This window comes from Salmo salar, chromosome ssa01 (genome assembly GCF_905237065.1).
Source record: "Salmo salar chromosome ssa01, Ssal_v3.1, whole genome shotgun sequence".
Classification (NCBI taxonomy): domain Eukaryota; kingdom Metazoa; phylum Chordata; class Actinopteri; order Salmoniformes; family Salmonidae; genus Salmo; species Salmo salar.
In genome coordinates this window covers 54,764,181-54,784,527 of record NC_059442.1, presented here as the reverse complement: position 1 = coordinate 54,784,527, position 20,347 = coordinate 54,764,181, and the positions used below count along the sequence as shown (strand labels likewise).

Genomic DNA, 20,347 nt, shown 5'->3' with positions numbered 1-20,347 from the left:
GCAGTAAAGAGAAAGGAAAACATTTAAAAAGAGAAGTCTGCAGGTGTGAGAATACACCCTGACTATATGACACGTTCTGGGCTGACGTCAATTACATTCTCTGTGTGCCCTCATCCGCTCCTCGCATCATGCATTGGCCAACACACACACGCACGCACACGCACACACACACACACACAACACACCGAGTGACCTTTCGGGTTTTATCTCAGAACCCAACTGAGCTGATCTCTTTGAAGACACCTACAGTCTGAAACTAGTTTTGCTATGAAACCTGTCTCCTGTTTATCACCGGAAGTAAGTTAAGGGAATTGTAAATACATTCAAGACCTTTAGATACACTATTTTAACAAGGACTACTGCCTACTACTACGCAACTGCCTACTACTACGCAAAAGGGGGATTGTTCACTATTACAAAGTAGTCTATCCATCACCCAGTCTTCAACCCACGAGTTGAGTTGTTGATGTTATTGCTATTCTATTACTGTACTGTATGTCCAACTTGTGAAGTTGGTGAGGTATTCCTTTCTCACCACAAATCAGATAATACCGCAGTATAACCAGCATATATCAGCCACGTATTGGATTACTACTGGCATAAGGGGAATTAGTCAGTACTAGTGAGGCTAAAAGCTGCAGGCATAGGGCTCCTGCTCTGTTCGAGAGAGAGAGACTAATGTTGGAGATGAAAGAGAAGCGGGACTCAGTATTCCATGCAAGCAATCTGCCATCTCTCTCTTTATCTCTTTCCTCCACTCCTCCAAGTCTGCCTTGCTGTTTTGTTCCTCAAACCCTCATACTCACGGAACGCACACTCCCAACATACAAACTTGCACACACACACTACATCGAGCACATTACGCACACAGTATGCTTCTCTGTATAGTCAATCAGAGGAGCAATGAACTGTATGGAGTACACAAAGAACATGCCTGGTGGGCTCTATCAAAGAACGCATGGATATCTCCATTCGGCGTCTCTCTGGATTTTTTACTCTTTGGATGCAACTACATTCCATTCAAAAGCAGACTACAGTATGTGCATTACTGCAGTGGTCAGGTCAAGTTCTCAAAAGGAAAGTGCTTCTTTCTCCTGGGGTTTGCCTTGGCACATGCTTCAACACTTTCATCCAGCTAGTGTTTGCATGACCTTTCTAAAGAAAGGCTTGAGTGGAGCAGTGGGATCCGGCCATATGTCGGTCTGTTTATATGACACAAGTTAAATTGTCACCAAGGCTGGAAGTAGTTCTGAGAAATAATGCAATGTACAACAGCCAAGCAAGGAGGATGAGTGTCCTAATCAATCCTATAGGCTCTCTCCTATCTCCTTGCTATAAATGTAAAAAAATAAAAAATCTACTAAAATAGCCCTCGGGCAGCTTCTGTTAGACATTAACCTGATAACTCCATTCTAGCCAAGTACCGCTCTAATATTACTGCCCAATGTAGACCATATACCGTTTTCCAAGAAGCCAAGAGATGTTGTTTTCCAAGAAGCCAAGAGACCCAGGCAGAAACAAACACAACACTTAGTGGATGTTCTTCACATGAAACCAACTCAGCAACTTCGATACAAATCGGCTGAATGGGATGTGATGCTACTATTGGTTTAATGTGTAGAGATTAGGGATGTGCATCTTTCCCTTACAAGACGATTCGATGCGTATCTAGACACGATACAAGAACGATACGTTGTAGTTTAAAAGAATTCGGTGGGATTCGGTTTGATTAGAAAACAATTTGAGCAGGATGCAATATGATACATTTGTTGCATGAACACATTCATTTTCCATTCAAATTAAATTCTGCTGCTGATAGAGCTCAGGAGATAGGCCTCTCTGAGCTGGATCTGTCTGAAATTACTTATGTGAGTGAGTGAGTGAGTGAGTGAGTCTATGGTGTATGTACTATGTAGGCACCTGAGCTGAGCCATAAAGGAGACTAGGCATCTACCACCCCACTACCACTATCGGATTAGTAGGCAATGTAGCCTATGTTTTTTGTCCCCTCACTTTGGTTGTGAAATACCGTCACCCTCTAACTAACTTGTCATTTTTGCAAATGAACTGTTTGAGCTAGTATGCATCAATATTGATCGTTTACAAATTAGCTACAACATAGCTAATGAATACATAGCACAACTTTGGGTTTCACTCCCCATCTCAATATCAAATGTTTTGGAAGTTTTAAGGAAGTGATCTTTTCTTCTCCTCTCGCTTTGGCCATGCGGTGCATCTCGTAAAAGTGATTGCTGTCCTCGTTATGAAATGACTTACTTTACCCTGTATTATCCCAAGATCAGGAACAGGCTGCCTACCTCCCGTTAGTGAGCTGGGCACAGTGCAGTTTGACTAGGTTACTGATATTGCCTGGTGTTCGGCATGAAAAATGAAGTATAGATCAATGACTGTCAACACAGTTACATGCGGTTCGACACTGAAGGAGAGGATGCATCAGTTGTCACAAAAGATGTGGTATTTTCAGAAGGTAGAAAGAATAATATGGCGATCCATAACATTTGAAGCGATTTTGTGACTGATGCATGCTACATCTGGATCAGTTTGGGTTCCGCGGACCGATGCACCGGTGCGTATCGGTGACTCGTCACATCCCTAGTAGAGATCATATACATCGAAGGATAATGCATTAAGAAAGTATCGTGGCACTTATAACTCTTGTGCCTAGGGTTGCAAAGGGTCGGAAACGTTCCGGGAAATTTCCATGGGAAATTAAGCCTGGGAATTTTGGGAATTTTGCTTAAATTCATCAAAAAAGTTAGCTTATAACAGTTAACCTTTTTTTGTGGGATACACAAGGCAATTCTAGGTCTTGTGGCATATTTTGGTTAAACTATCCACCAATTCAATGGAATTGCAACCCTTGCAACCCAACCTCTGCATGCACAGTGCATTCTTCCATCACATGTACAGCTGATTCTCAATATCTTGCACACTAATGAGATGCTATTGAGCCCACACTACTACACTGCCTGAGCCAAGGACTACACACTTTCTGGTAAGTTTTGATTACAATACTGGGTTGGGTGAATATATTTTAGATGACATACATACTTTTTTGTTAACTAGTAAATAAACAAATTTGCCTACAGCAAAGTGTGTTTAAATCATTTCCAACCTAACAATTTCTGCTAGTTAGTTTTTGCTACCATGTGGTTTTTAAATTGCATGAGCCTGCTAACTGAGGAGTGCTAATTACATACATGTTTCATTTTAAAACATTTATCTTACAAGGGAGTTGTTTATTCTAACTGATTAACTATTTATCTGTACATGGAATTGTATTTGGGGTTCTTTTTTACTCATTTTTTCCTAATCTTTACAGGAAAATGCCACGGGCACTATCTGATGTGTGGAGACATTTCACTGCAACTAACGTAGAAGGAAAAGCTGTGTACATTTGCAAATACTGTGCCAAATCATATGTGAAGAATGCAACAAAGATGCAGAATCATCTGGCCAAGTGCATAAAGTTCCCTCAGTGCTCACAACAAGCAACCTCTGACAAAAGTTCCTCTACTTCTATTTGAGGTGAAAATGATGAATCAGACTTCTTATCGATAGCAACAGCTCATGGTCCTTTTGGAATCAGAATTTTTTTGACTCAATGTAGGAACATAGAGAAATGCTAATGAATGTATTGCTTGAGCTGTGGTATGTGAAGGGTCATCAAGTTATAGCAGCAATCTACCTCACCAAGCAAGTGAGAAGAATAAGAGCACCACATTGAAGCTGCCCAGCAACACCCATTGGAGTAGTGTTGTCATCATGTTTGACAGTCTCCTGGCGGGGAAGGAGTCTCTCCAAGAAATGGCCATATCACAGTCTGCCGATATGGACAGCCCCATCAAGAGGATCCTCCTGGATGATGTATTTTGGGAGAGAGTGGTAAGCAGTCTGAAACTCCTGAAATCTATAGCAGTAGCCATTGCACGGATTGAGGGAGACAATACCATCCTGTCTGATGTTCAGACTCTGCTTGCAGATGTAAGAGAAGAAATCCGTAGTGCCCTGCCCACTTCACTGTTGCTCCAAGCAGAGGATACTGCAGTTCTGAAATAAATTACAAAGCGTGAAGACTTCTGCCTGAAGCCCATACACGCCGCAGCGTACATGTTGGACTCCAAGTATGTTGGCAAGAGCATCCTGTCTGGTGCAGAGATCAACAACACCTATGGTGTCATCACAACCGTGTCTCGCCACCTTGGCCTGGATGAGGGCAAGGTTCTTGGCAGCCTGGCGAAGTACACTTCGAAGCAAGGGCTTTAGGATGGAGATGCAATATGGCAGTCATGCCAACATATCTCATCAGACAAGTGGTAGAAGAAACTTTGTGGATTGGAGGCTCTTTCCCCTGTTGCCTCCATCATCCTCCAAATCCCACCAACATCAGCCGCCTCAGACGCAACTGTTCCTTATTTGGGAACACACACACACCAAAGCACGCAACAAGCTGACCAATACAAGGGTTGAAGAATTGGTGGCCATCCGGGCAAATTTGAGGCTTTTTGAGCCCGACAACGAGCCATCCTCAACAAGGTTGGAAAGTGACAGCGTAGATGATGATGTTCAACAGGTGGACATAAAGGAGGTCCAGGGAGAAGACATGGAAGCCTGAGAGGAAGACAACCAAAGCTTTAGTTTCCAGACTATCATTTTACAGATGTATTTTGAAAACGTTTTTGGGAGATGCGATCGATCATTGGGATCATTCAATATTCCCTTTCTTTTGTTGTTCAGTGAAATCATCCCATGTGAAGAGTCAACCAATTTAATTCAAGTTCAATTCGTAACTAAATTGTTTATTTAAACTCTATTGGAAGAATTTAATCATGTCTACTTATGATAAGGTAAAATGTTTATGATTCTGTCTCCATATGATATGGTAAAAATATCATATGCAAAAAACATCTACATATACATTTTATTTATATTAATTCCCATATATTCCCGTTGCTTCCCACGGAAAGTTTCCACCTCTAAATATTCCCCAAAATGTGCAACCCTACTTGTGTCTTACCCACCCTTTCAGGAGAGTAATTATGCTGTGTTAAGATAGTCTTTTCACATTGCGAAAGGAATTATATCAACCGCCACCACTTAATTTATGTGCATCTACACATGATGATGATGATGGGGGATCAGTGAAGGCTGCTGAGGGGAGGATGGTTCATAATAATGGCTGGAACGGAGTGAATACAATAGCATCAAACCATGTGTTTGATGTACACTACCGGTCAAATGTTTTAGGAGGCACACTTGTTAATTGAAATGCTTTCCATACGACTATCTCATGAAGCTGGTTGACAGAATGCCAAGAGTGTGCACAGCTATCAAAGGCAAAGGGTGGCTATTTGAAGAACCTAAAATATATTTGGATTTGTTTCACACTTTTTTTGGTTACTACATGATTCCATGTGTTATTTTATAGTTCTGATGTCTTCACTATTATTCTACAATGTAGAAAATAGTCAAAAATAAAGAAAAACCCTGGGATGAGTAGGTGTTCTAAAAACTTTTGACCGGTAGTGTATTTGATACCATTCCACTGATTCCGCTCCAGCCATTACCACAAGCCCGTCCTCCCCAATTAAGCCGTCACCAACCTCCTGTGATGGGGATGGTGATTATGATCATACATGACATGCTCACTCTGGGTGAGGTGGAGTGGAGGCGGGGTTAATTCATGTAACTAGTGATTCAGATATGGCAGTATGGTATAGAATACGCAGCAATCACCCCGGCCCATAGAGATGATATAAGACTTTAAAACAGAATATACACTGAGTGTACAAAACATTAGGAACACCTGCTCTTTCTATGACAGACTGACCAGGTGAAAGCTATGATCCCTTTACAATGTCACCTGTTAAATCCACTTCAAATCAGTGCACATGAATGGGAGGAGACAAGTTAAAGAAGGATTTTTAAGCCTTGAGACATGGATTGTGTTTGTGTGCCATTCAGAGGGTGAACGGGCAAGGCAAAAGATTTAAGTGTCTTTGAACGGGGTATGGTAGTAGGCGCACCAGTTTGAGTGTGTCAAGACATGCAACGCTGCTGGGTTTTTCAGACTCAACAGTTTCCCCGTGTGTATCAAGAATGGTCCACCACCCAAAGAACATCCAGCCAACTTGACACAACTGTGGGAAGCATTGGAGTAAACGTGGGCTGCTTTCGACACCTTGTAGAGTCCATCCCCCGACGAATTGAGGCTGTTCTGAGGGCGGGGCGGGGCGGTGTTCCTAATGTTTTGTGTACTGAGTGTACGTTGTCTCCTCCCCATTTTTGCCATGCCAGCCTTGAGCCTCAAGGCTCCTCAATTAATCAAAAGTATAGGGGAAAAACAACATCATAATGCCTGCCAAATTGCCGCCCTTTTCCCTCTGCAAATAGAACCAGCTCTATAATTGTTTATTTGACAAACACAAAGACATACTGTACACAGCTCCACATAAAAAAACGAACATTGACAAAAACAACAAAAATTGCACTGTTTGCAGGTCCACAGCTTGTCATTACACCTTTCATAACATTTACATCATTTTCACTGAAGTCTGTTGATACATCAAAAGTACCATTTGAACTGTATGGACAAAATGTAGCTTCTAAAATGGGTCACCCTTGTAGCTAAACACACACACACACACACACAAACAAACAAGAACTCACATACACACAATCTCCATCCCTTCCTAATCATATGACCACAAGTCTGCAGTGAACTGACCTCATTTAGTTACAGTTTCACTGATTTAGTCAGTTCATCTGTCATTTTAGATAACTCGTTGGCAACAGTATAAAGGGGCATTGATGATTCAAAGCAAGGCATATTTGGTTCAGCTCGAATGGGCTTATTCTCCATCACGGTGACAGACATGAATGTGCATTACTTTCATGCATGCCACTAATCTTGTATGAATTATTCAATTAACACAATGACTTCACATTCTCATATTTCCTAATAGTTCCCCAAAGATAGCTGCATACAAACGACGCATGTAAAGGTGAAGTGAAGTGTGCAGGTACTGCATTCGGCAAACACATCCTGAAAAGTCTGAAGAATAGCAAGAAAAATGATCAAAGAATGAGACATCTACATGAAATGCAATCCCCGGTAATTACACTGACTGCATGACACTGTAGCCACTTGATCTCCAGAATGAATAGATTGCAACCAATATTTCAGTGTCCTCTTTCTGGATTATTTTTTTTTGTGTCATCATCAACAACAAAACATTGGTATAATTTGGCAACAACAAAAAAAAACGTGTAAATGTGAAATATGGTGTCAGTTGCTAGACTTTAGCCTACGTTCTACATTTTGTTTCACTGTCCATCAATCTAAAGTTGAACCCCACACCCCGCACATCTGCTTTCATCTCTAGGCTGCATGTTTTTTTGAGGCTATCATTTTATAAATATTTCCTAAACAATTATCGAGGTGACATCAATAGGAGCTCATCATCTATAGCCTAGGCAGCATCGTGATGAAATTGCTTGATCCAGTGAACTAACTTTGACTCAAATGCAATTTAGGTGGTGCTACAATGTTGCGCTATAGTTCACTATCAACGCAAAATAGCGCCGCTTTCGTTTCGTTGTGTTTTCTTACCATCTTCCTTTTCATCGTAGACCGGTCTCTTAGAACTGTTCGCGCCCATCCTCTTCTTCCACTTGCCCCAGTGAAACATTGATGCGTGAGCTCAGATAGCATTCCTCGCCACTTAAAAAAAACTAGCTACAGCTCTGTATTGAACACGCTGAACAAATGCATCGCTCCGTCCTCGGTTATTATTTTATCGATGATTTTCTCTCATTTACGCACCGCGACTTTGTCTCACTAAACCAATGAAGACGAGAGATTAGATCGGAGAGAGAGCCTCAATACTGTATTTCAAAGAAAAACACTCGGCTTGCCTATTTTTCTATTCCCTCCTCAACTGATTTAGCTATGTTCGCGGAGCTGTGTGTGACACTTCGCCTCTAGTCGTCGTGGCTTGAGTCTCTGTCATGGATGTCAAGAACCATGCCTCTCTGCAGGTCTCGTGTTAGAATGTAAGACCATTTTCAATATTACAGTAAGTGCTGCTGTATACTACACAACTGGATTCTGTCGTTGCAAAAATGCGAATCTAATTAAGAGATTATTGGCGCCAGATCATTGAAAAAGGGGTTAATGCTGCGTTCATAACCAAGTGGGAAGGTGGTAATTACCAGTTGTGAAGTCGTAAATTAGTGATGTGCAATTTGAGAGCAATTAGTTTTTTTTCGATTACTCATCTTACTGATTCGTGAGTCGTGATTTGTTTTTCTGAGTGACTCATTCATTTTAGTCGTCATTTGATCTGCTAGCCGCAATGAGTGGTACAGAAAGATTGAAACACGCTCCGCCGACTCAGTGTCACCAGAGACGTGCTCTGACCTATGTCTCCAACCAACATACACTGAGTATAGCAAATATTAGTAACACCTTCCTAATATTTAGTTGAATTCATCGGGGCATTGACTCTACAAGGTTCAAAAGCATTCCACAGGGATACTGGCCCATTTGACTCTAATGCTTCCCACAGTTCCGTCAAGTTGGCTAGATTTCGTTTGGGTGGTGGACCATTCTTGATACACGCTGGAAACTGTTGAGCATGAAAAACCCAGCAATGATGCAGTTCTTGACACAAACTGGTGCACCTGGCACCTGGCACCTACTACCATACCCTGTTCAAATGCACTTAAATATGTTTTCTTGCCCATTCACCCTCTGAATGGCACACATACACAATCCATGTCTCAATTGTCTCAAGGCTTAAAAATCCTTGTTTAACCTGTCTCCTCCCCTTCATCTAAACTGATTGAACTGGATTTAACAAGTGACATCAATAGCGGATCACAGCTTTCACCTGGATTCACCTGGTCAGTCGATGTCATGGAAAGAGCAGGTATTCTTAATGTTTTGTATACTCATTGTACAGTATATGCACACAGGAAAATAGGTCATGCTGCAGGCAACACGGCAAAGAAAAATATGCCTAGAACTGATCATTGATCGCATGGTGCAAGAATTACTTTGATTAATGGATTATTGAATGTTATGATGGACACAACATTATAGAACCAAAATATACAAAGCCTCTGCTCAACAAACTCGAACTCCAGAACGAATCATGAACTATATTGTGCTTATTACCCTCCCGGCAGTCAAGCAATATATTCTGCCAAGAGTTGCTCACAATCTAGTCCGGTTGCAGCCACAACTAGACTTCTTTTCAGATGTATCAAGAAATACAATTATTTGTATGCCTAGCAAAAAACTAATGTTTAAAGCACACTTTTACAAGTCTCAGTCACAAATGACAGCTCCAATAAAAAGTCAGTAAAAAGAGCTGAACTTCCCATCACCATGGTAAATACCAGTTGGATGTATTCACGTGCTTTGAACTCATTAAGAAACGCCAATTGACTAATGGCCAACAAGCTGCGTCAACCATAAACTAAAAGTATAGCTATCATGCTTGTAAACAAATTATAGTGTTCAGAAACCATATAAAGTTGGATACCACGTAATTGGGGAGAAAAAGGGGTAAAAAGAAAAAAACATGAATAAATAATGTTTTGTTGTTACATTTAACTGCCGACAATTGTGTTATCTAGGTAATTTCCTTAGGTGTAGGTGACGTCTGAGGTCAGCATGTGGGAGAAGTTAGAACTCAGGGATGATAGACGAGTTTCCCGCTAGTAATTACGAGTTGGAGGGGTGTTCAAGTGGATTTTTCCCAGTTGTATGTGGTAAATACCACCTTCCCACTTGGTTATGAATGCAGCATAACACTTTACTTCCTTGACCTTATGCTGCGTTCATAACAAAGTGGGAATGCGGTATTTACAACATACGACGGAAAATCCACTTGAATGCATAATTACTAGTGGGAATCTCATCTCTATCTTCCCTGAGCTCCGACTTCTCACACATGCTGACCTCTGACGTCCCCTACTAAGGAAATTACCTCGACAACAGCTTTTTCAGCAGTTAAATTAAACAACAAAACATTATCTATATAAGCAGTTTAGTAATATGGTTTTTGAACACTATAATTTGTTTACAAGCATGATAGCTGTAATTTTTGTTTATGTTTGATGCAGCTTGTTGTCCATTAGCCAATCGTCTTTTCTCAACGAGTTCAAAGTTGAATGCATCCAACTGATATTTCCGACTTATCAACTGGTAATTAACACCTTCCCACTTTGGTATGAACACAGCATTAGAATAGGCTACATCATGAATAGATGTGAGATTACACATAATGCTTCATCATGGCATACATTGGGAATGGGATAGGCCTACATTTCTGTTAAAAATGACCAGAATAAAAAAAGTATGAATTATAACTTAAAATAGAATATGATAGAAATGCATGCTACGGTTGGTATTGGATATCTAGATTTCTTAATTGAATTGATCGAATAGAATAGAAAGCCCCATAAGGATATTGCTTTGCAACAAAGTAGGCTACATATAGCATGCAGGTAACATATTCACAAGATATCATATCAGGTCATACAACATCACAAGACATAATGACCAGACAGACATAACAACACAGTAGTTGACGTGAGTAAGGTTTTTAAACGGGTCAACACTTGTAAGGCCGCAGGGCCAGACGGTATTCCAGGGTGTGTCCTCGGGGCATGTGAAGACCAGCTGGCAGGCGTCTTCACTGACATTTTCAACCTATCCTTGTCCCAGTCAGTAATCCCCACGTTTAAATGTGACTACCATCATTCCTGTTCCCAAAAACTCTAAGGCATCCTGTCACCATGACTACCGCCCTGTAGCACCCATATCTGTAATCATTAAGTGCTTTGAATGGCTGGTTATGGCACACATCAACTCCTTCATCCCAGACACCCTGGACCCACTCCAATTTGCATACCGCCCCAACAGATCCACAGACGACGCAATCTCAATTGCACGCCACATACCCTCTACCATCTAGAAAATAGGAATACGTATGTAAGGAAGCTGTTCATTGACAACAGCTCGGTGTTAAACACAATAGTGCTCTCCAAGATCATCACCAAGCTCGGGAACCTGGGACTGAACCCCTCCCTCTGCAACTGGTTCCTGGACTTCCTGATAGGTCAACCCCAGGTGGTAAGAGTAGGCAACAACACCTCTGCCATGCTTACCCTCAACACGGAGGCCCCCCAGGGAGATTTGCTTAGCCCCCTCCTGTATTCTCTGTTCACCCATGACAGTGTGGCCACGCACGACTCCAACTCTATCATTAAGTTTGTTGACGACACGATGGTAGTAGGCCTAATCAGCCTACAGGGAGGAGGTCATAGACCTGGCAGTGTGGTGCCAGGACAACAACCTCTCCCCCAACGACAGCAAAACCATGGAGCTGATCGTGGACTAGTTTCAAATTTCAAAGTTTATTCGCCACGTGCACAGGATACAACAAGAGTAAAACAGTATAGCGGAATTCTTACCGAGCTGTTTGCCAACAATGCAGTGAAAATGATAATATACAGTTGAAGTCGGAAGTTTACATACACCTTAGCCAAATACATTTAAACTCAGTTTTTCACAATTCCTGACATTTAATCCTAGTAAGAATTCCCTGTCTTAGGTCAGTTAGGATCACCACTTTATTTTAAGAATGTGAAATGTCAGAATAATAGTAGAGAGAATGATTTATTTCAGCTTTTATTTCTTTCATCACATTCCCAGTGGGTCAGAAGTTTACATACACTCAATTAGTATTTGGTAGCATTGCCTTTAAATTGTTTAACTTGGGTCAAACGTTTCGGGTAGCCTTCCACAAGCTTCCCACAATAAGTTGGGTGAATTTTGTCCCATTCCTCCTGACAGAGCTGGTGTAACCGAGTCAGGTTTGTAGGCCTCCTTGCTCGCACACGTTTTTTCAGTTCTGCCCACAAATTGTCTATAGGATTGAGGTCAGGGCTTTGTGACGGCCACTCCAATACCTTGACTTTGTTGTCCTTAGGCCATTTTCCCACAACTTTGGAAGTATGCTTGGGGTCATTGTCCATTTGGAAGACCCATTTGCGACCAAGCTTTAACTTCCTGACTGATGTTGCTTCAATATATCCACATCATTTTCCTGCCTCATGATGCCATCTATTTTGTGAAGTACACCAGTCCCGCCTGCAGCAAAGCACCCCCACAACATGATGCTGCCACCCCCGTGCTTCACGGTTGGGATGGTGTTCTTCGGCTTGCAAGTTTGAAGGTAGGCCTTGAAATACATCCACAGGTACACCTCGAATTGACTCAAATGATGACAATTAGCCGATCAGAAGATTCTAAAGCCATCACATCATTTTGTGGAATTTTCCAAGCTGTTTAAAGGCATAGTCAACTTAGTGTATGTAAACTTCTGACCCAGTGGAATTGTGATACAGTGAATTATAAGTGAAATAATCTGTCTATAAACAAATGTTGGAAAAATTACTTGTGTCATGCACAAAGTAGATGTCCTAACCGACTTGCCAAAACTATAGTTTGTTAACAAGAAATTTGTGGAGTGGTTGAAAAACAACTTTTAATGACTACAACCTAAGTGTATGTAAACTTCCGACTTCAACTTTAGATAATAATAGAAAATAGAATTTTAAAAAGTAATTTTAATGAAACCTACAGGAGTCTACAGGAAACTGGGGCAGGTGCACATTCACATCAAGATTATCTGTGTCCATATCACTGAGGACTTAACATGGTCCTCTCACACCAGCGCAGTTGTGAAGAAGGTATGGCAGAGCATCTTCTCCCTCAGGAGGCTGAAACGATTTGGCATGGCCCCGCAGATCCTTAGGACATTTTACAGCTGTACCATCGAGAGTATCCTGACTGGTTGTATCACCGTCTGGTATGGAGTCTACAGTGCACTCGACCGGAAGGCCCTACAGAAGGTGTTGCGGACGGCCCAGCGCATCACTGGGGGTGAGCTCCCAGCCATCCAGGACATAGATGCCAGGCGGTGTCTGAGAATGTTCCGGAAAATTGCCAAAAACTCCAGCCACCCGAGACATGGACTGTTCTCCATGCTCCCATCCGGCAGACAGTACCGGTGCATCAATGCTCAGACTATCAGACTTCTAAACACCTTCTATCCCCTGGCCATAAGACAGTTAAATGGTTAACAACTACTGCTCCCCCTCACGCCTACCCTGCTACTAAAATGATTACTACCACTACGCTGCTGTTCATTGAGTATTGATTTCCATTACCATTAGTATCTATCTATTTATCCTGCTACTGGTCACTACCCACTGGGCACACACTGGTTGAATCAGTATTGTTTCCACATCATTTCAATGAAATTTCGTTGATCCACTGTGGAATAGACATTGAATTGATGTCTGTGCTCAGTGGGTATTACCAAAGAGTTTCTAAACCCAGAGCCGCAACATTTCGAGACTTCCAGGAATGCTTGCTAAGCAGACCAGGCTGGAGAACACAGATATAATAATGAGACAGATATTCAGGATGTATAAATGTGAAGCATCCGCTTGGCGTATCCACAAGCCCAGTGGCCTGCAGTGGGAGAAGATGGAACGAGATGGATTTTGGCCGACATTCTGCTAATTTGATCTCAATATAGTTTTCTGTTCCCAAAACTAGAATTACATTTTTTTGTTTTACCTTTATTTAACTAGGGAAGTCAGTTAAGAACAAATTCTTATTTACAATGATGGCCTACCCCTGCAAAACCCAGACGACGCTGGGCCAATTGTGCACTGCCCTATGGGACTCCCAATCACGGCTTGGCTTGTTCTGCCCTCTATGACTCAATTGTTCCCATTAAAAAATAATAATAATAAAATAATTTGTTCCCATTTGAAACTTCTGTGGTCTATCTTGGTTTAGTTATAAAGGTCTTTGCTGGGGTTTGGGGTTAGACAAGTCAATGAGAGAAGTGAAACATTCTTCCTTGGTTGTTCATTTTCTCCAAATCTGAAGGCACAACCTAGACTCGAGCCAATGTCTTAAGTAGTTGAACATGTTACTCTAACCTCGTGAAAGTGACAAACTGACTTGTTTTCATTTTCGTCAAAAACAACTTTATATCGAGGGCATAACTTTGATTTGACGGCCTGCACATGCGCAGTTCGACGCGAGACGACCGTTAGACCCGATTTCGCGTGTGTGCGCATGCGCCTAGCCAGCCAACCTCGCCATGACATCGCTTACAAAGCGTGATCTGGGATTTCTATTGGAGAAGCAGTTTCTGCCTACCTTCGTAGTGTACTGTCTTTGGTAATACCGAAGATTTTTTATAACTAACAAGATAGAAGAGAGCCTGTCCGTTTCCAATGGGGCAAATTAATCATAGAGGGCAGAACAAGCAATGAGGTTGGCAGAGCCAAGCACGAGCTAGCGAGATCCTATTGGCACGTTTTAGCAAATATTTTCATATATCCGTTAGGGAACACCTTCTCTGTGAAGTGCGCGTGTGCAATAACTTGCACTTATTTTAAAGAACTCAATTTGTTTTAAACTCTGGCAAACGGTAACGTCTACGAAACTTAGTCCACTCTGTTAGAAGCAGATTTTGTTTTTGGAAACAGAAAACGGTATTGAGATCAAATGTTTCATCGATGAGAAAATTAGCAGAATGTCAGCCAAAACCCATCTCGCTTCATCTTCTCCCACTGCCTGCCACTGTACTTTCATCACCATATTTGGTAGTGAGTGGAAACGCCAACCGGATGCTTCACATTTATACAGCTGGTGAAATATCTGTCTCATTGCTCTGTCTGTGGTATTACTCCTCTTTACATGTATATATTACCAATAGTATATTACCATAAGTATTTATATGTTCCTACTACCAGTCACTTTTCAGCCCTGTTTAAATATATATCCGCCTATCACGCCTACACTGACACACACTTTGTTCCTTATTTAAAAAAAAGTGTTGTTTGTTTTTACTTTTGTTTTGTCTGTCAACCTTAAAGTCAACCAAAACGTTCATTCTATGGGGCTAATGATTTTGAGGAGAATTTTGGCAAATTGTAGGCATTGTTTGATTATTGATATGCCCCGTAGTTTGCTAACGGTTGCCATGGCAATAGCTAATGATACGACTAGACGGCGAACTACTACTAGCTAGGTAAATAAGCTTGCTTGCCTCTACAAAAGTTAAATTAACTTAATTGAGCTTGTTGATCATCATGTAATACATGCATTCTTATACATTTCAGTGATTGCTTGGTTTAGTATGATTTATGATGCGTTGTACAATATATTCACCAAATATTTTGGCTTGCATAGTTAGCTAGTTAACTTTAGCGAGCTAACGTTATATTGCATAAGTTAGCTAGCTAACTAGCCGACATAAATGTTACATGTCAGAAATATTCAATGTAGACAAACTAGCTAGCTATAACAGTTATTCACATATGCAACCAATGAGTGTCTCAGGAATGTGATTAGCCCAAAGGCCGGCAGCAGGCGATATTGAGAAAGATAATTACGTCAATGTCTGGTCGGTTTTTACACATTCATTGCTCCCAAAGGTCCAGTTAATGAATTGGACTGTCACTCTATTTTACTGGAAGATTAGTTCATGACTGACATATTTTCTATTGTTTCTCCCTCTAGCCATCATGAGCATTGACAATCTGATTGCAAGATTACACTTCGATAATGGGCTGAAGGTTTACTAACCAACCAAAGGAGATAACAGCACAGTTTAGAACCGGAAATGACTAACCTTAATTTGAGCCTAGATTGTGGTGATACTACTGTTAAAACAGAGACCCTGCACATTCTCTCTGAGTGTGTTGGACCTATGCACATCACATCTGACACCCTATATTTAAGCAGAAGCAACTGGAAATATGTTGTGGATTGCATTTTGAAGAATACTAAGTTAAAAGTAGGTCAAGCAGATGATTCGGATGCTCTCGTTTTCAATAATAGTCATTGTTATTCGGAGCTGACTTTATCCTCTAACTGTATCTTCCTGTTGTCTTTAAGAATTTGTATCTTGAAGGTAATGAAATATCCAGTCATCCAGATACGCTGTTCACCAGCTTGTCAAACTCGGTGTGGTTAGATCTCTGAAGTAATCAAATCACATCCCTTCCTGTGGAAATTATTCTGCACAGGTATTATAGGCTAGTTTGTATAGGCCTATCAGTCAAAGTATTTGTATATAGATTGTGGATGTGCTGTGGATTCTAATGGATTAATTTATTAATTGGTTGATGCAGATGTCTGAAAATGTTAGAAAGGAATCCTATCACAGAGCTTCCACTAAAATTGGGTTAGTTGAACTTTGTCACCTTTGTCAGTTTTTTCCCGTTGTCCTTTAAACAAGAACATCACTGACTTTGACAATATTTTGGGATATGTCCCTCTCAGGATGCTTGGACTTCATTTCCTTTACTTGAAGAGTGAGTTGTGAGTGTGACATGATGTTTTTTCCCCAGCTTTTTCTTCAGTAACCCATCTCCAGGTATTTCTGACATATGTGTTTGTATTTCTCAGGTAACTCTCAAGGCCCTGAGTCTGAGGCATTGCCCCATCACATTTCCGCCTCAAGAGGTTGCGCAGCAGGGCCTCCACTGCATCGGTTAGCGTGCAGAACTCTCTTCCAGGTGAATGATAACGATAACTGTAGTGTCACCTGATGAAGTTGGACAATGCGACGGCAAGGGGTTTGTGTGGTCTGCACCCTTCTGAACACGTCCACCGCCGTCTGTTATTATGCATAAGAAAGGAAGGCTGGCCACCAAAATAGCTCCTTGCCCTGGTTCCACTTCAGCGGTGTGACTCTGTTTCCTTTTTAGATGGCACGTACAGCAGGCAGACTTTTTATGCAGCTCTACACATTCATATTTTTAGCCAGATGAAAATGATCGATAACCCATGTGCTTCTAACAGAGGCACTTTGTCATCCACCACTGGCTAGTAGTGCCTATGGCTAATCAGCATGACTAGCCAAGTCACCCCTCAGAAGAAAGCCTACACCTAGAACAAAGGTGCCTTGTATCTTTATATATTTATGTTATTAAAAAATAGGTTCAAGGCTCAGTGTCTCTGGAAAAGTCATTTCATCTTGATGGATATTATTTTGTCACTACCAGGGCAGTATGCTGGCATTCAGATCATGTCATACCAGATTTCATCATGTTATTTCATGGATGAGAGGACATGCTTACTATAGGCTCATTACAGTTTTGTCTTTTCATTGGGCATTCACATCAACCATTTTACACTGTGAAACATTTATTTCAGCATTGACGCAAAGGATCCACCTTGGTCAAGAGTTAAAATGAAAAGAGGACAATTGTTGCATAATTGTTTGCATAGGAAGTGACTGAAATGTATTGTTTTGCTGCCATAATAGTTTTAATGGAAAGTTCTTCATGTTTTGGTTGCAGACATGCCCCCGGTGGAGAAGCTACAATTGACAGAGCTTGTGAAGTCCAGTTTGGACCTCTGTGAAGAGGTGGTGTATGAAGACGAGCAGCAGAGGTTCAGAGAACTGAGGCAGAAGATGATCCAAATGGACAGAGCTGAGTTTGGCTATGGCCTCCCTCTTTCACGCTTCTCTAGAGCAGCAGAGGGCTGATACACCCCCTGCCCGTCATTAAAAGGTAAAGTCAAAAAGGTTCATCGTCTCTTTTGGGAGAAATGACAGGCGTCTGGTAACTGCAGATCTAGGGGGAGGACTCAGTGTCCTCTCCTGAACTGGTTAACCAGATTGAACACTATGCTCAGTGCAGTGGTCAGTATGGGTTACGAGGAAAGCAATGATAGGTGAAAGCAATATGTTGGATGCCTTCTCTGTGGAATTCAATGCAGTTTAGGAAAGGAGACAATGAGAGGGAGCCATTCTAGACTAATAGGCTATTGAGATGGAAAATACAGCATGGACAGTGTACGAGTATTTTTATGACAGTCTTTGAGGAGAAGGCCTAGCGATAAATTCGCCCAGGCTCTGCAGGGACACGGTCCTTCTGAGAGCAATAAAAATAAAACATTTTCTTTCGATTCATTTATTTGTCAGAAAGAAAGAGATTACCAGTGGAAATATATTTCCAGAGGTCCCTCCGTTTGACATGCAGTACTGGAAGAGGTCAGAGGAGAGAAGACTGGCTGCAATGAACAAAGTAGGAAGTAAGTTATTACTGTTTGATTTTACAGAACCCAAGCAGAAGTATCTCACATCAGTATACCTCCTTTGACTCCCTACTGCTTTTGTGGCCTTTCAAATCATGTGAATTACTTACAGCAGTTGAGGCTGGTGGAAGGAGGTATAGGAGGATGGGCTCATTGTAATGGCTGGAATGGTGTAAATGGAACACAGTCAAACAAGTGGTTTCCATATGTTTGATGTGTTTGATATCGTTCCATTTATTCCATTCCAGTCATTACAATGAGCCCGTCCTCCTACAGTTCTTCCCACCAGACTCCACTGACATACAGTATATAGTTGCCTGCCAACTATGTAATACCACGGGTGAGAGAGAACTTTCACTCTCCTTGCAGTTTCAGAAAGCAGGGGTGTATTGTGCCAAATTGATGAAATCCCAGAAAGGGAGGGATCAATATTATGTGCCGTAAAAAGCCAATGACAATGCCAATAAGGGGTAGGTAAAGAAATGCAGCAAGATCTAAGAGCAGCTTATCCCCAATCATAACCTAAACAAAATTAAACTGAACTTAGATCAGTGTTTATAGGGTACTTGAATCCTCAATGTGCTTTGTATGACCCCTGCCTTTCTTTGTCACTTAGAGATCAAGAGCTCCTCAAGAAATGGCGTACTCATGCTAGGATCATGCAGGAGAGGAACATCTTAGAGCACAAGCAAGAAAGGTGTGAGCGACATATGAGAGGGGAGGTATGACTGTTCTGTATGTCTGCTTTCACTACCTTCTAATTTTGTAATCCACAATTTTTTTCACATACCTGAAGTGCACTTCTCAACCAGAAGAGGTCAACATAACGCCAGCCTGAGGAAAGGGTTTCACAGTCATTGGAAAGAGAAAATTAGAATTAGAAGAATGCTTTCAGTTCTGTTCTTGTCCTAAGGAAACTGCCTCAGAGAAGTGGACAGAAAGAGACTGACTTGAGTCCTTGTTTCCATTCTGGGTGAGCAGACGTTGAAAAAGATGGCTGTGCAGGCTGTGCAGACACTAAGCTGAAGCTGTCCAGGTTGGAGATAGCGACAGGCCTAGCTAGCGATGGAGCACTGTCAGTCATCCTGCAGTCAGATGTCGCCAGGGAGGCCCCCCCCACAGCAGGTAAACACACCATTCCACAAAACGCTAGCACACACACAGTCAGAAACATACAAACACAGCAGCAGACTAGTACATTAGCAAATGTAACATCATGATGAACATTAGGTCCCACTCCCCCTACTTCAGTACAAATCACAACGTACCAGAACCAGGGTATAGTGATGCCCTGTCACTCAACAGAACCAGGGTATAGAGATGCCCTGTCACTCAACAGAACCAGGGTATAGTGATGCCCTGTCACTCAAAGCAACCCATAGCTGTATATACACATTTCTATACTTAGATTTGTATTATTTTTCAAGCATAGGTTTAAAGCACAGCAATTCTTTATAGAGGTAGTGGAAACAGCATTTAAATACATTATTTACAAAGTCAAAAACATAATTCCAGAGTGTTATTATTCTAGTACAAGACCAAAAAATATAACTAAGGTAATCTTTAGTTTGTGGATTGGTAGTTCATTTGACCCTTGACCATTGTGACCTCAGGGTGGCCAGAGACAGGGAGTTGGAGCAGTGTATCAGGAGCCATGTTCAGATGATGAAGGAGGCCCAGGGGCACTGGCCAAGAGGAGATTGAAGCTGCAAGACAAGATATGGAGGAAGTATGTTACTCTTCTACTGTAGGTCACACTTTATTTGGATAGTCCAGATTTTTTAAGCAACAAGTCAATAATTTTCAGTGCTCAATGACAAAGAAGCCCCAGGGATTGAATGAATGTGGGTTTTCTTTCATTGTGTTTATTTTTTTATTTTTTGCTTCTGTTTCAGGCCAAGAGGTTGCAGTCAGAACTCGCTGAGAGACATCGAGTATCGATTCATCGTGTTTACTGAGGAGAACTCTACTATGACAAATGAAAATATTTTTGAGTGTGTAGCCCTACTGCCATTTTGAATTGTTGCAATATTAAATGAATTTACATTGCATGTAAAAATAGAAGTACAGGAGAGGGTAGTATGGAATTATAGCACTCTACAAACACAGTTTCCTCATTCACAATGGTATCCAATAGCCATTCATCAATAAACATTTCATATTCTTACTTGA

At 41.4% G+C, this 20,347-nt stretch overlaps 1 protein-coding gene and 1 long non-coding RNA gene across 5 annotated transcripts in view; one reads left to right on the top strand and one right to left on the bottom strand.

The window, feature by feature from the left end:
• Positions 1–8,176, bottom strand: part of LOC106605062 (serine/threonine-protein kinase 32C) — a 104,140-nt gene extending 95,964 nt beyond the window's left edge. The window contains exon 1 of the mRNA XM_014200324.2: positions 7,634–8,176. Coding sequence (XP_014055799.1) covers positions 7,634–7,712 — 79 coding nt within the window. The 5' untranslated portion in view covers positions 7,713–8,176. The remainder of the gene's footprint in view (positions 1–7,633) is intronic.
• A 6,027-nt stretch (positions 8,177–14,203) lies between these two features.
• On the top strand, positions 14,204–20,347 carry LOC106605343 (uncharacterized). 4 transcript variants are annotated; one of them, XR_006770145.1, is made up of 8 exons: positions 14,324–15,155; positions 16,538–16,647; positions 17,434–17,649; positions 18,063–18,172; positions 18,792–18,872; positions 19,157–19,300; positions 19,789–19,904; positions 20,071–20,347. It is a non-coding gene; the product is annotated as an uncharacterized lncRNA (long non-coding RNA). The 4 variants fall into 4 exon arrangements; XR_006770143.1 differs by having other exon boundaries at positions 18,792–18,897; XR_006770146.1 differs by lacking the exon at positions 14,324–15,155 and adding an exon at positions 14,204–14,299 and having other exon boundaries at positions 18,792–19,300.